General features: G+C 44.6%; 1 protein-coding gene across 2 annotated transcripts in view; it reads left to right on the top strand.

Annotated features, from left to right (window-relative positions):
* LOC126516673 (uncharacterized) overlaps nt 1-13,161 on the top strand; it is a 69,279-nt gene that overhangs the window by 42,282 nt on the left and 13,836 nt on the right. For both annotated transcript variants that reach the window (XM_072285978.1, XM_055063848.2), the window contains exon 7: nt 1,295-1,508. In XM_072285978.1, coding sequence (XP_072142079.1) covers nt 1,295-1,508 — 214 coding nt within the window. The remainder of the gene's footprint in view (nt 1-1,294; nt 1,509-13,161) is intronic.

Consider the following 13,161-nt stretch of genomic DNA (forward strand, 5'->3'; position numbering starts at 1 on the left):
CGCTCTGAGACATTCAGTGTTGCGCACTTGGTAAAAGGTATCTGCATAGCTTAGGGGCTGGATTCAGAAACATTTTTGTTCGTATGTGCTGTTTGTCATTCGCTTGCCCCCTTTGCTAATAAAATACCCGGCATCAGAATTTGCTCGCACAATTATGGGACGCTACAACGTAAACCTATTCCAAACTTTTCTATTCCTATTCTGCAATCATCCCTCAACGATTGCTAAAAAAAATTGTCGAGCCACCCCCACTTCGCGCGTCTGTCACGCGACGTCATGAAAACCACAAAAATGCCGCATCTGACACGATGTGTGCGCACTCATTATGCATAATTATACCAAACGAAAGAAAAATAACTATTTCTGATTCGACGCCTTTTTCGCCATTAACCCTCTGCAATTGGTCAAACGCTTGCAGGTCACGCCCACTTTGTCTGTCTTTCGCGTGACGTCCCAAAACCGCGAAAACGCACCGCGTTGAAGTGACGTGTACGCGTTAAAAACGCATAGTATACCGAACAAAACTGAATTTCTTCCTGAATAGCCGTAGACTGCCCCGTTCCGAAAGGAATAGAAGATGGCTGACCGCCGATAGCTCTGGCACTGGATAATGGGAGCTGCCGTGGAGCATGGATTTCATTGCGTATAATAAACACTTTTGCATGGCAGTATAACCCTATCGAGCCCTTTCGGCACGTATACGAAATCGCTGTGCCAGCTCTTCTTTGCTGAGCATCCATTCTGGCGACAATTTTAACCTACCGTTGCACGCCGCCGCAATTTTAGACCAGCCACCGCAAGCTAAGGGGAAACGGACCAATCACAGACGCCAGCACTGCACTCTTTATCCGGTTATCTACTTTCGCTCTGCTGGCTCGGCCCCCTCGAAACTCTCTCCACTTGAGCGTGCTCCTCGCCTCTTGTCAGTTAATTAGATAAGAAAAACTGCTCAATGTTGGCAATGATATTCGCTTTCAAAGCAAAAAAGTGACCTTCTTTAAACGAGGAGCGCCGTTGATTGGTCTTTTCAAACGACGCTGCTGGTCACCGCCCGATGCTTGCGTCGGCGCTTGCGTAAATTTGACCAACAGGAGATTGGGATAGAAACAGATTGGAATATTTTTACATTATGCGGCCCCTGGCGTAAGAGATTTTTGTGAATGCGGGCACCTGCCTGAAAATTAGGACATTGGTGAAAGTTAAGGCCGTCCGTTTTCTTCTATCTGCGCGTGCGTGTGCGTCGATTGCGCTAATTTAAGGCCGCCGCTAAGCACGGTTTCTCTGCTTTCCTCAGTACAAAACAGCGGAGGAAACAGCCTGGATCCGGTGCACTAATTCGGCTGACTGCGCTGTCACGGTTGATAAGGGAGGGAGCACCGTGTTCTCAAGTGGATACCTGCGGCTGACTAACCAAGTGACGAACTTCGACTTCAATCTTTGGGTCCGCGGCTGTAATGACCATGGATGCGGAGAAGAACGCTCGCTGTCAGTGGACTCGTACGTTCCAGGTATGACTTTCAACCCTTTTCGTACTTATAGTTTCATATCTATCCAAATTAGATAACACTTCAGATGATTTTTTGCCGACATGGTAAGCAACAATGCAGGTAAGGTGGTCACTGCTTGATGCGCTGTTCACGCATGGTTCTGTCTGAATAGAGTGATTCAGAATATGCGCTGAAACTTTCTCAAAAATACGGCAGATGAAATACCTTAGCTATTTCTTTGGGACTCCCTCAACCGCAGCTACAGGTATTTCGAAATGTCTCGAGGCATTAAAAGGAGAAGTTATTATCAAACTAATTAACTTTTTAACTAAAACAGCTTTAGGATGGATCCGACTGCGAGTCTTGAAGTACATCATTCGAAGAGTTTACGAGTGCTTTTAGATTTGCAAAAAGCTAACGCTGCTCATTTCGATGTGCAGCGGTAATGCACGCGTGGTCATTAGTAGTTGTAGTGCATTGTGGCCATATTTCCCTCCATCTTGAACTCAAGCAACACGTTGAAGAGCTTGTAGGCTATTGTTCTGTTTGCTATGCTTCCTGTCATACGGCTTTAGTGTCCGATGCTCATACTAGGGCACAATAATACCATGGAAGGAGCTGGGAAAAAACATGGGTCAATAAGAGAGGGTCAAGAACTAATTATGAAGTGTTGCCTACTGACTGCATGTATGGCTTTCAATGTATCGAGATGACAGCCACGGCACTGGCCTGACTGAGTGCTTCTAAAGGTTCTCCTTAGTTTTGACATATGTTTCCATCGTGAAACAAGCATTCTTCTAGTCAAGGGTGCCTTGGGTGGTGCTAAACATTTGAGAATTTGTACAATATCTTCATGATCAACTACGAAGAAGCATTACATTGCACAAATAAATATTTCCTACGGGCTGCTTGAAGAGCGTCTGAATTAGGGCGCACACCGGCTCTGAATTCTTTCACTTTCATTTGCTCTTGTACGTGTCCATAAGTGCGTGGTACGGGATCGCTTGTTCCATTTCTTTTAGCCTCCTGCTTCTTTTTTATGCCACGCTCGTGCATTTGATTTTGGCACACCGACTGTAAATGTAAATTGAAAATACAATTCACAATGAGAAAGACGTAAGCTTGACTGTTCCGGCAGTACACGGGCATCAGCCAAAACTTGCGGGTTTTGTTAATTTGTATCGTCCGAGTGTTTAAGTAGAATACAGGATCGCAGACGTAATATATATAGAAGAGACATGATGGCACAAAAAACACGATTAGGCATGAGAGATGGTAGCTAGCTTTTCTGTGACACGAACCTAATTAAACCACCGATCAGCATATTTGTGTTTCCGCTTACCCATACCCGGTCCTGTGTTCTGTGCTTTAGTGGTCTGTATGATGTATCCCTATAGAGTAGCCGACTTACATAACTTGTAACCAGCACAGTGCGTTCGCGCGTTACATCCCAAGCAATGTTAGTGACAATAGTACATTACACAGTGAAACCGTCAGTTGCATCATACGGCAACACATTTCATGAATGACGAAAAACACAAGGTATAAAATAGCAAAAGAAACAGGAGGTAGAAAGCAGAGGTAATGGCCTACCTTAGTGTGGCTGTGCGATGATAGTTGTGAAGCATGAGAAAATTGATGTTTTGATATTGGCATTTTGTGTCCAGCCTACTTGAACATACCTATAAATATATTATAACTCGTTGACTGACGTTGTTCTTGGTTTGCTTTGAATTATTACCTAACCAAAAACGTAAGAGAACTCAAAAATTTATATACTTGAAAGAACACCGTACATATAGGAAACTGCGCACCCCTCTGCAATGTTTAAAACGGTGCAAGTCTACGAATCTGAAGCCTTAAACTTATTTTCACGTGCTTGCGCGGATTGCAATGAGAGCTCTTGCAATGAGAGTACCTTAGCCCTTGGCAGTTATAACCTACATTTCACTTAACTGTTACTACCACTTTTGTCAACGCACTAAGGTAGCATCAAGGATCATCGTGCTGGTATTTTGTCGGAGACCAGTAACCTAATAAACACGTATATGGTGGGCTTGTGTCTGTGTAAGCAGACTTTCTGCGAGAGTGTGCTGCCCATCCGCTCGCCTGCTGCATTAGATGTCCAGCAGGATTTCCAGTTAGGTATTTATTGCCCATTGGTGGAGTTACCGTCTTAGTGGTTGTGGTTGTTGGCAAAGAAAAAGAACGACGTAAAAAGCAGGTTTCTAGCTTCTGGCGTGCCATGCTCCCATGCCACACCCAAGAACTTATACAAAGCACAACACGAAGTAAGGGAAGTGCCAGCCTAGTATGTGTCACGTTATAATGTTAGCTACGATGACTTAATTGCAGCAAAGTAAAATAAATGCCGGTAAGTAACATTGATGCAACTGACAGTATTCCACATATCCTAAAGCGTCTCGAAATCTCTATTATAAACAGGATTTATGGGAACGTCGTTCCGCTCATGTCAAGTTGGGAGTATTATATATGCAAGAAAAAAAATCAGCGTTGCATGCAAACAGTTGCTGCTTAATGATATTGTCAAAATTAAATTACATTATCGGGTGTTACGCGCCAAAACCGCGACCTGATTATGAGGCACGCCGTAGTGGAAGACTTCGGAAATTTGGACCACCTGGAGTTGTTTAAAGTGCACTTAAATCTAAGTACACGGGTGTTTTCGCATTTCGCGACCATCGAAATGCGGGCGCCATGGACGGGATTCGATGCCGCGACCTCGTGCTTAGCAGCCCAACGCCACAGCCACTAAGCAACAAAGGCGGGTCGACGATAATATTGTCGATGTATTGGGAGATGCATTGCGGTCGATGGATAAAGGTGTGCAGAATTTGTAACACCACTGCACTTTCATAAAGGGACACTAAAGCGATCAGTTTAGACTAATAAAGCATTGTTTGAGAACCCGGCAGGCAGTCATTTCCAAATAGTAGATTCCTTATTAGAGTAGAAAAGTCTCCAACTCTCTGCGCCATATGTCAGCACCGGTAAAATGCACTGATTGTATACTTTCCCTTTCAATGATAACGGTAAGCTCCCAATCAGGAGCTCACGATGTCTGCCGTATGCGATCCAACCCATTTTTGTTCTTCCTTGAATTTCATTCTCATGGTCAGGGTTCCCTGGGATTAGTTGACCTAGGTAAACGTACTCCTCCACAGACTCTAGAGGCTGACTTGCGATCCTGAACTCTTGTTCCCTTGCCCGGTTGTTCACGAATATCTTTGTCTTCTGCATATTAACCTTCAACCCCCCTCTTACACTCTCCCCGTTAAGGTCCTCAATCATTTATTGTAACTCGTCTGTAGTGCTGCTCAATAGAACAGTGTCATCGGCAAACCGAAGGTTGCTGAGGTATTCGCCGTCGATCCTTACTCCTAAACCTTCCCAGTTTAATAGCTTGAATACTTCTTCCAAGCACGCAGTGAATAGCATTGGAGAGATTGTGTCTCCTTGTCTGACCCCTTTCTGTATAGGTATCTTTCTACTTTTCTTGTGTAGAATTAATGTGGCTGTGGAATCTCTAGATATTTTCCAGGGCATTTACGTAAGCGGTCTGTACTCCTTGATTACGCAATACCTCTATGACTGCTGGTATCTCTACTGAATCAAATGCTTTATCGTAATTTATGAAAGTCATATAGAGAGGCTCATTGTACTCTGCGGATTTCTCGATAACCTGAATAATGACATGGATGGGATCCATTGTAGAGTATCCCTTCCTGAAGCCAGCCTGTTCCCTTGGTTGACTAAAGTCCAGTGTCGCCCTTATTTTATTGGGGATTATTTTGGTAAATATTTGATATAGTACTGGGAGTAAGCTAACGGGCCTATAATTTTTCCGTTCTTTAACGCCTCCCTTTTTGTGGATCAGTATAATGTTTGCATTCTTCCACTTTTCTGGGACCCTTGCAGTCGATAGACACTTTGTAGAGAGAGTCGCCAGTTTTTCTGGCATTATGTCTCCTACATCTTTGATTAAACCGACTGTTATTCCATCTTCTCCTGCCGCTTTTCCCCGTTTCATGTCTTGCAAGGCCCTTCTGATCTCACCTCTAGTTATAGGAGGAGTTTCTGTATCCTGTTCATTATTGTTTCCAATGGAGTACTCTTGACTCTTGTGGGTACTGTACAGGTCAGTACAGAATTCTTCCGCTGCTTTTATTATACCTTCGCGATTGCTGATGATATCACCCTGCTTATCTTTCAGTGCATACATCTTGGTTTGTCCTATGCCTAGTTACCTTCTCACTAATTTCAGGCCGCGTCCATATTTTACGGCTTCTTGAGTCTTTCTCACGTTATAATTTCGAATATCACTTATTTTCGCCTTGTTGATCAGTTTTCACGAAGTATTAATTATTTTACTTAGTGAACTTTTTAATTATTGCTTGAATCGCAAATATGTAAATACAAAGTTGTACGTCACCTTAAATAACCTCCGAATCGAGCATTTATTTCGTGCTGAAGTGTGCCTGGTTGTTTTATCGAAGAAAAAGCAAAAGCCGCGAAATACGCGAGATATGAAATACATGCGCGCTAGCGCGCTCCTACTCAAGCGCCTCCCCGCAACCTTTGAAAGATATACGGCTGCATTCGTTTATCGCCGCATCATACAAAGCTTCGTCATGTAGGATGGCTCGAGACCTAACTAGCGTGGTGCGATAAGCGTCAGAAACTGCGATAGCTTTAACCTTCGCGTATCATCAAGCAAAGCTACCAAAGAAATTCAACCAATGGTAAAAAAACAGGGCGCGAAAGAGCGCGAAAAAAAAAGAAAAAATGGCAGCTCTCGAAGAACAGGAAAGAGCTACTCAGGCGTTTATTTCAATAAAAAAAAAAAAAGCACGTAAGGCGTCTCAGCCGCCCACAAAAAAATCATCCAAATGTGCAACTGCTTTAGCCATTTACCCTTTCTGCCTCTTGAACTCCGGAAACGAGACAAAACAAAGCAGTTTTTTACCTATTTCTATCTTTGTCGCAAGATTTTTTTATGTCAGGATAGGGTGGCATCATGTAGGTGAGCTAAACAGTCAGGTTTAAACCAGTTTTGAGCTGTTATTTTCCACTGCCACTTATAGGACGTGCTCAAACAAGTCACTGTCTGAAGCCAATATAGTACTTGCTTCTTTCCAACACTTGTGCTGTTGCAGCTCTGGCCAACGACGTTGGAACCTCGCGGCAGACTCTACTAATTTTGGTATTAGGGCGTCCGGTGTGGTAGTTTCGCTGCTATACCCGCGATCTTTCACGTAACCCCCCTAGAAGAAGTCCAGCGGTGGCATGTCCGGCGACCTTGCAGGTCAGGGCACAGGTCCGTGTCGGCCAATCCACTTTCCAGGAAAAAGCTTGTCGAGCCACGCTCGAGACTGACTACTACTATGCGCAGGAGCACCATCGTGTTAGAACCAGATGCTCCGAAGGTGCACAAGTGCAACGCTGCAACAGACGTCATTCACGGGGCCCTTGAGGATGTCGTTGACGTAGCGTTGCGTCGGTAGTGTGTTGTCAAAAAAGATAGTTTCGAAGGTGTTGTCATCAAAAATACCGCACCGTGAATTCAACCACCACTGGTATTGGTGTCGTGTTTGTGCCAGCCAGTGGGGATTCCTATCACTCCACTAGTGCGCCTTGTGAATATTAACTTGTGCGTTTCTGGAGAAATTAGCCTCATCCGTCAAAAGCACGCGAGTGAGTGACTGAGTCCGGTGGTTCACATTTCGTGAACATCCAACTGGCAAAGTGAAGTCTGTTTTCAAAATCTGAGTCTTCAAGTTTTCGTTGAAGATAAGCATAGTACGGGTGCGTATGACCTTTTTTTTTATATTCCTCCACACTAATGACCTTGAGGTTCCGGCCTCCGCACTGGCGTCGCGCGCACTACCGTGAGGGTTAGAAGCAAAGAATGCCAAAACACCAGTTTCCGCTTCCTGAACTACCGTCGCGGTTCTGTGTCGCTTTCTTGTAAAGCTACCCGTCTCGCAAAGAACTTCGTACGTTCTAAGTATTATTGACGGAGTAGGGCTTCCTCCACAAAGCCACATCCGGAATAGCTTGGCTTCCACCCTCTTTTCGCCGTGCGCCGGCCCCCGAGCCCGGAACAATTTAACCTTCTGATCATTGGTGAAGGGAATGGCTGTCTTCTTCAAGAGCTGGTCAGTGGCGTGCTACCGTTGAGATCTCCCGTTATTATCTACGCACTTAGACGTCAAGCAAAAATAAGTTACGTAATCCACAACAGCATATGCCGCCGTAAAGATCCGCCAAAACGTCTTAGATGGACATAGCCTGCGCAAGGTTTGTTTCAATTGCTAAAGGGAACAAAAGGAACATACTTTTAGGGCGCGCCTATCTGCAGAAGATGAGTGTGCAAAATTACAGTCCCAAGTGCGCCGTCACGGTTTCCCGGCTTCGAAATTTATAATTTATAATTACTTGCATGATTGCGTAAGTTTCAATGTCAAAACGTGCAACGCATTTAAGAAAATCATCGTCCTCAATTTGAAGCTCTCAACAATTTCCGCAGTATTTTTTACCGACTTTCAAGGTCATGGCGCGAAACGAGTAACAGACGGCGAAATGAAAACCTGTCGATATGGCGTAGCGAATATGGCATTGCGCAGCATCAAATCCCGGCCGCGGCGGCGGTATTTAGAAGGGGGCTAAATGCAGAAACGCTCGTGTAACGTACATTGAGTGCGCGTTACATAATCCTAAGTGGTCGAAATTAATCCGGTGTCCTCAACTACTGCATGCCTCATAGTCAGATCGTGGTGTTGGCACGTCAAGTCCCGGTATTTAATTAATTCCTTTACTGCGCAATGAAGGCGGGCCCTCGCGTGACGCGCGCGCGCGATAAGAGCGCTGTCAAAAGAGGTTTCGAAGAATCAGCACCACTCAATGACTCACTTGGTGACTGCAAAAAAGTGACAAGGCGAGGGCGTAGCTGTTGGCTGCTGCTAGGAGCAAGTAGCTGCGTAACGCTCTGTCCTACAGCTTTGCCCACCGGCTTAGGGCGGCCATCAGAAATAATACTGAACAGAAGCAAAAAAAAAAAAAAAAGAAGCGCAAGCCTCTGCAGCCTACAGATACCTGTCGCCTTGCCACTTTTTCGTGGCCACCAAGTGAGCTATTGAGTGATACTGATTCTTCTAAAACCCCTTTGAGAGCGCTACTATCGCGCGCGTGAAACGCATGGGCTCGTCTTCAATTCGCATTCTTTTGCGCGTTTTGCACCCCAACATTGAAATACGGGAAACGCGGGAAAATCTAGCGAGTTGCCCCCTGTTGAATACGCTGTTTTCGAATGCGATGCAGAATTTGACATTGGAGCTTGCGCAAATGTGCAAGTAATTATAAATTCGGGAAACCCCGCACGGGCGTCTGCGTAAGCTAGCGTTTTGTTTATTGCGACGCCACGTACCCGAGCACACGAGAACTGCACCCTCCCACGTGTAGCCGTGCATGGCTTAGCCGTGTCCGGGGAAAAGGGGATCCTGGAGGTTGAGCCAATGCCGTGTGTTGGGCCTTTTATGGCCCCTCAACTTTTTGGCCTTTGCTTCACGTAGACGGCCCACAATACTCACCTACGTGGCGGAAATCGGTAGTTGCATTTTCCTACTCTTCTCTCTCTACAAAGCTGTCGAAATGTCAAGAACACCTAGCCACTTTCAAGGTCAGCTGTTTACGTGCGGCTCAGAATCACAATGTTAGAAGCTTCGTAAATCGTTTCGCCCGGTTTTATTGATATTTTTTTCTTCTCTCGCGCCTCTCGACGTGCCAAGAGACATTGAAATATATGAATAATATCGACCTACGAACTGCAATAAATTGCGCTCCATTAGCTTAGTGCTGCTTCCTAGCATAAGTTAGTTACAGATTTGACCATCCAACTTGCATGCCTCTCGCCCATAGGCTTGGACTTAGACGTGGCACATGGCTTGTTCTGGTAATCATTCACTCCACGTTTGCTTCCCCTCACAAAGTTTACAAACCATGTCTGACTGATCGCTGACGCGTTTGCTGTAGCTTAAAGGAGGCATAACAATCATGACTTACCACCGACTCGGTCTGAACCGCCAGACCGAGTCGTCTGTCGAAACCCATCTATCGCGGATAATTCAAGTGAGTTCTTAGACATGTGGGAGCCTCTGGACTGGACTTCTCCGCTGTAAGGTAGCCTCGCCGCCTACAGGGCTATCTGACTGAGCTATCTCGGTTGCTCGTTTGACATAGTCATAAATTCAAACCGTAGGGCTTTTTTTTTTCTTTTTAATCTGAAGGTGGTAAGCTCGAATTCACCTCCTGTACACTATATCTCCAGGCTTGGGGTGGCGCCTGACACCGGCAAAAAGGGCCGAGAAGCAGTGTTGCTATACTAATCCAGGAACAACCAAATTAGGAAGGCCCACTAAGCTTCAACAAAAGACGCGCCCTCACCAGAACACGAATTTGCCTCCCTGGTGCAGTATTCGGCCACCACCTCACAAATGACTCATTCGATCGACCAATGGTCCTCAGTCCCCACCAGCTGCGGAGCACCTTACCTGTAACGCAGCAGAGGGTGCTACAAATCTCTGGACCAGGACATGCCGCCACTGGGAACTAACCTTGGCAATGTTCATCCCACAAACCCTCTCGAGTGAATCTACGTTAGCAGGGCTCTTTGAGGAACTATCAGGTATTTTTAGGATATCATTGGCCATTGTGAGGTTAGAAGAACTGGTGAGGCTTATGTAGTGCTGACTAACGGCCACGTCCTGTCCTATAGAGGACTCCCAAATAAGAAGTACTATGTGGTAGGATTCCTAACCCATAAGGACACAATGGGCAAGATTGTCGAATTCTACAGCGTCAATGAGAGGGTAGCAGTAGTCGCAATAAAACTAAATAGCAGGTATAGAATAAATGTAGTGCAAGCCTTTGCTCCAACCTCCAGTCACGATGATGATCAAATAGAACAGTTTATGAAGAGGTTGAATTAGCGATGGGAAATTTGCAAACTCAGTCTACTGTAGCCACGGGCAACATCAATGCAACAAATGGGGCAAAAGTTGGCTGGCGAACAAGCAATTGGCAACTACGGCTGTGATTCTAAGAACACTAGAGGAGAGATGTTGGTAGAATTCGCGGAAAGAAATAAGTTTCAGTAATTAACACCTTCTTCAGGAAGCTTAACAACAGAAAGTGGACCTTGAAAAGCCCTAATGGTGAAACAATAAGTGAAACAGATTTCGATCTTTCTGGCGATTTCACCGTGGTGCAGGATGTAGAATTGTTAGGTAGGGTAAAGTGCAGTGATCATGGGTTAATGAAGTCTAAGATCGACCTCGATATGAAAAGAGAGAGTAAAATTAGACAAGAAGAAACAGGCCAACCTACACGCAGTAAGGGTAAAAGCAGGCCAATTAAGTCTAGTACTTGCAAACACATATGCACCCTTAGAACCGAGAGATGAAGATGAGATAGAGGTATAATGAATGAAACCCCCGCTAGGCTGGCTTCAGAAGCAGCAATTGAAGTGGGAGGTAAGGCACCAGGGCAATGAGTAGGTAAGCTCTCCCATGTAACGACGGACCTAATAAGAAAATGACAAAGAATGAAAGTGTCTAACTCAAAAGATGAGATAAAATTTGCAGAACTGTCAAAACTGATCAACAAGGAGAAAATAAGGGATATTCGAAATTATAATGTGAGAAATACTGAGGAAGCAGTAAAAATTATACTCAGCATGCTATAAGTGAGAAGAAAACTAGGCATAGGACAAATCAATATCTATGCACTGAAAAATAAGCAGGGTAATATCATCAGAAATTTCGAAGATATAGTAAAAGAAGCGGAAGAATTCTGTACTGACCTGTACAGTACCTAGAGCAGCCACGATACCTCCATTTGTAGTAGTAATGAACAGGTTAGAGAGGCTTCGACTATAACCAGAGATGAGGCTAGAAGGACGTTGCAATATTTGAAACGGGGAAAACCGCCAGGAGAAGATGTAACAACAGTCGATATAATCAAAGATGGAGGAGGCATCATGCTTGAAAAGCTTGCGCCCCTTCATACGAAATATCTTACGACTTAAAGCATCCCAGAGAATTGGAAGAATGCCAAAATTATACTAATCCACTAAAACAGAGACATTAAAGAATTGAAAAACTATAGGCCCATTGCTTACTTCCAGTATTGTATAAAATATTCACCAGGATAATTTCTAACAGAATAGGCTGGCTTTAGGAACCGATATTCTATAATGGCTCAAATCGATGTCATCAATCAGGTAATCCAGAAATCTGCAAAGTACAATCAACCTCTCTCTATAGCTTTCATAGAACAAGAAAATGCATTTGATTCAGTAGAGATACCAGCAGTCATGGAGGCATTACGTAATCAAGGAGTACAGTAGCCTTACATAAATATCTTGGAAAATATCTACAAAAATTCTACAGCTATCTTTATTCTTCACAAGAAAAGTAGAAAGATATCTATAAAGAAAGGGTTCAGGCAAGGAGGCACAATCTCTCCAATGTTGTTCACCGCATACTCGGAAGACGTATTCAAGCTACTAAACTGGGAACGCTTAGGAGTGAGGATTAATGCCGAATATCTCAGCAAACTTCGATTTCCTGATGATATTGTCCTGTTCAACAGCACAGGGGACGAGTTAAAACAAATGATTGAGGACCTTAACAGACATAGCGTAAGAGTGGGGTTGAAGATTATTATGCAGAAGACAAAAACAATGATCAATAGCCGGGCAAGGCAACAAGAGTTCAGGATCGGCAGTCGGCCTCTAGAGTGTGTGATATCTTTACCTAGGTCAATTACTCACAGGGAACCAATCATGGAAAGGAAATTTACAGACGAATAAAAGTGGGTTGGGGTGCATACGGCAGACATAGTCAGATCCTGACCGGAAGATTACCACTGTCGTTTAAAAGAAAGGTGTAGAATCTATGCATTCTACTATTGCTAACATATGGGCAGAAACTTCGAGATTGACAAAGAAGCTCGAGAGCAAGTTAAGGACTGGGCAAAGGGTGACGGAACGAAGAATGTTACGCGTAACGTTAAGACACAAGATAGCAGTGTGGATGAGAGACAAACGGAGAGAAAAAAATGGAGCTGGGCAGGTCATGTAATGCGTAAGTTAGATAACCGCTGAACCATTAGGGCTACAGAATGGGTGTCAAGAGAATGGGAGCGCAGTCGAGGACTAAAGAAGACTATGTGGGGAGATGAAATTAGGAAATTCGCAAGCGCAAGTTGGAATCGGTAGGTGCAGGACAATCCGCCGTGGTTGCTCAGTGTCTATGGTGTTGGGCAGCTGAGCACGAGGTCGCGGGATCGAATCGCGGCCACGGTAGCCGCATTTCGTTAGGGGCGAAATGCGAAAACACCCGTGTACTTAGATTTAGGTGCACGTTAAAAACTCCAGGTGGTCGAAATTTCCTCATGATCAGAAAGTGCTTTTGGCACGTAAAACCCCATAATTTATTTTTTTTAAGGTGCAGGACAGTGGTAATTGGAGATCGCACGAACAGACCTTTTTCCTGCAGCGTAGATAAAATGGGCCGATGATGATGATGACTCGTCTCTCCAATCTTCGTCTATCTCCCTCACTTTCAATCTTTCCTGTCTTCACTTCTTTTTA

This window comes from Dermacentor andersoni, chromosome 1 (assembly GCF_023375885.2).
Source record: "Dermacentor andersoni chromosome 1, qqDerAnde1_hic_scaffold, whole genome shotgun sequence".
NCBI lineage: Eukaryota > Metazoa > Arthropoda > Arachnida > Ixodida > Ixodidae > Dermacentor > Dermacentor andersoni.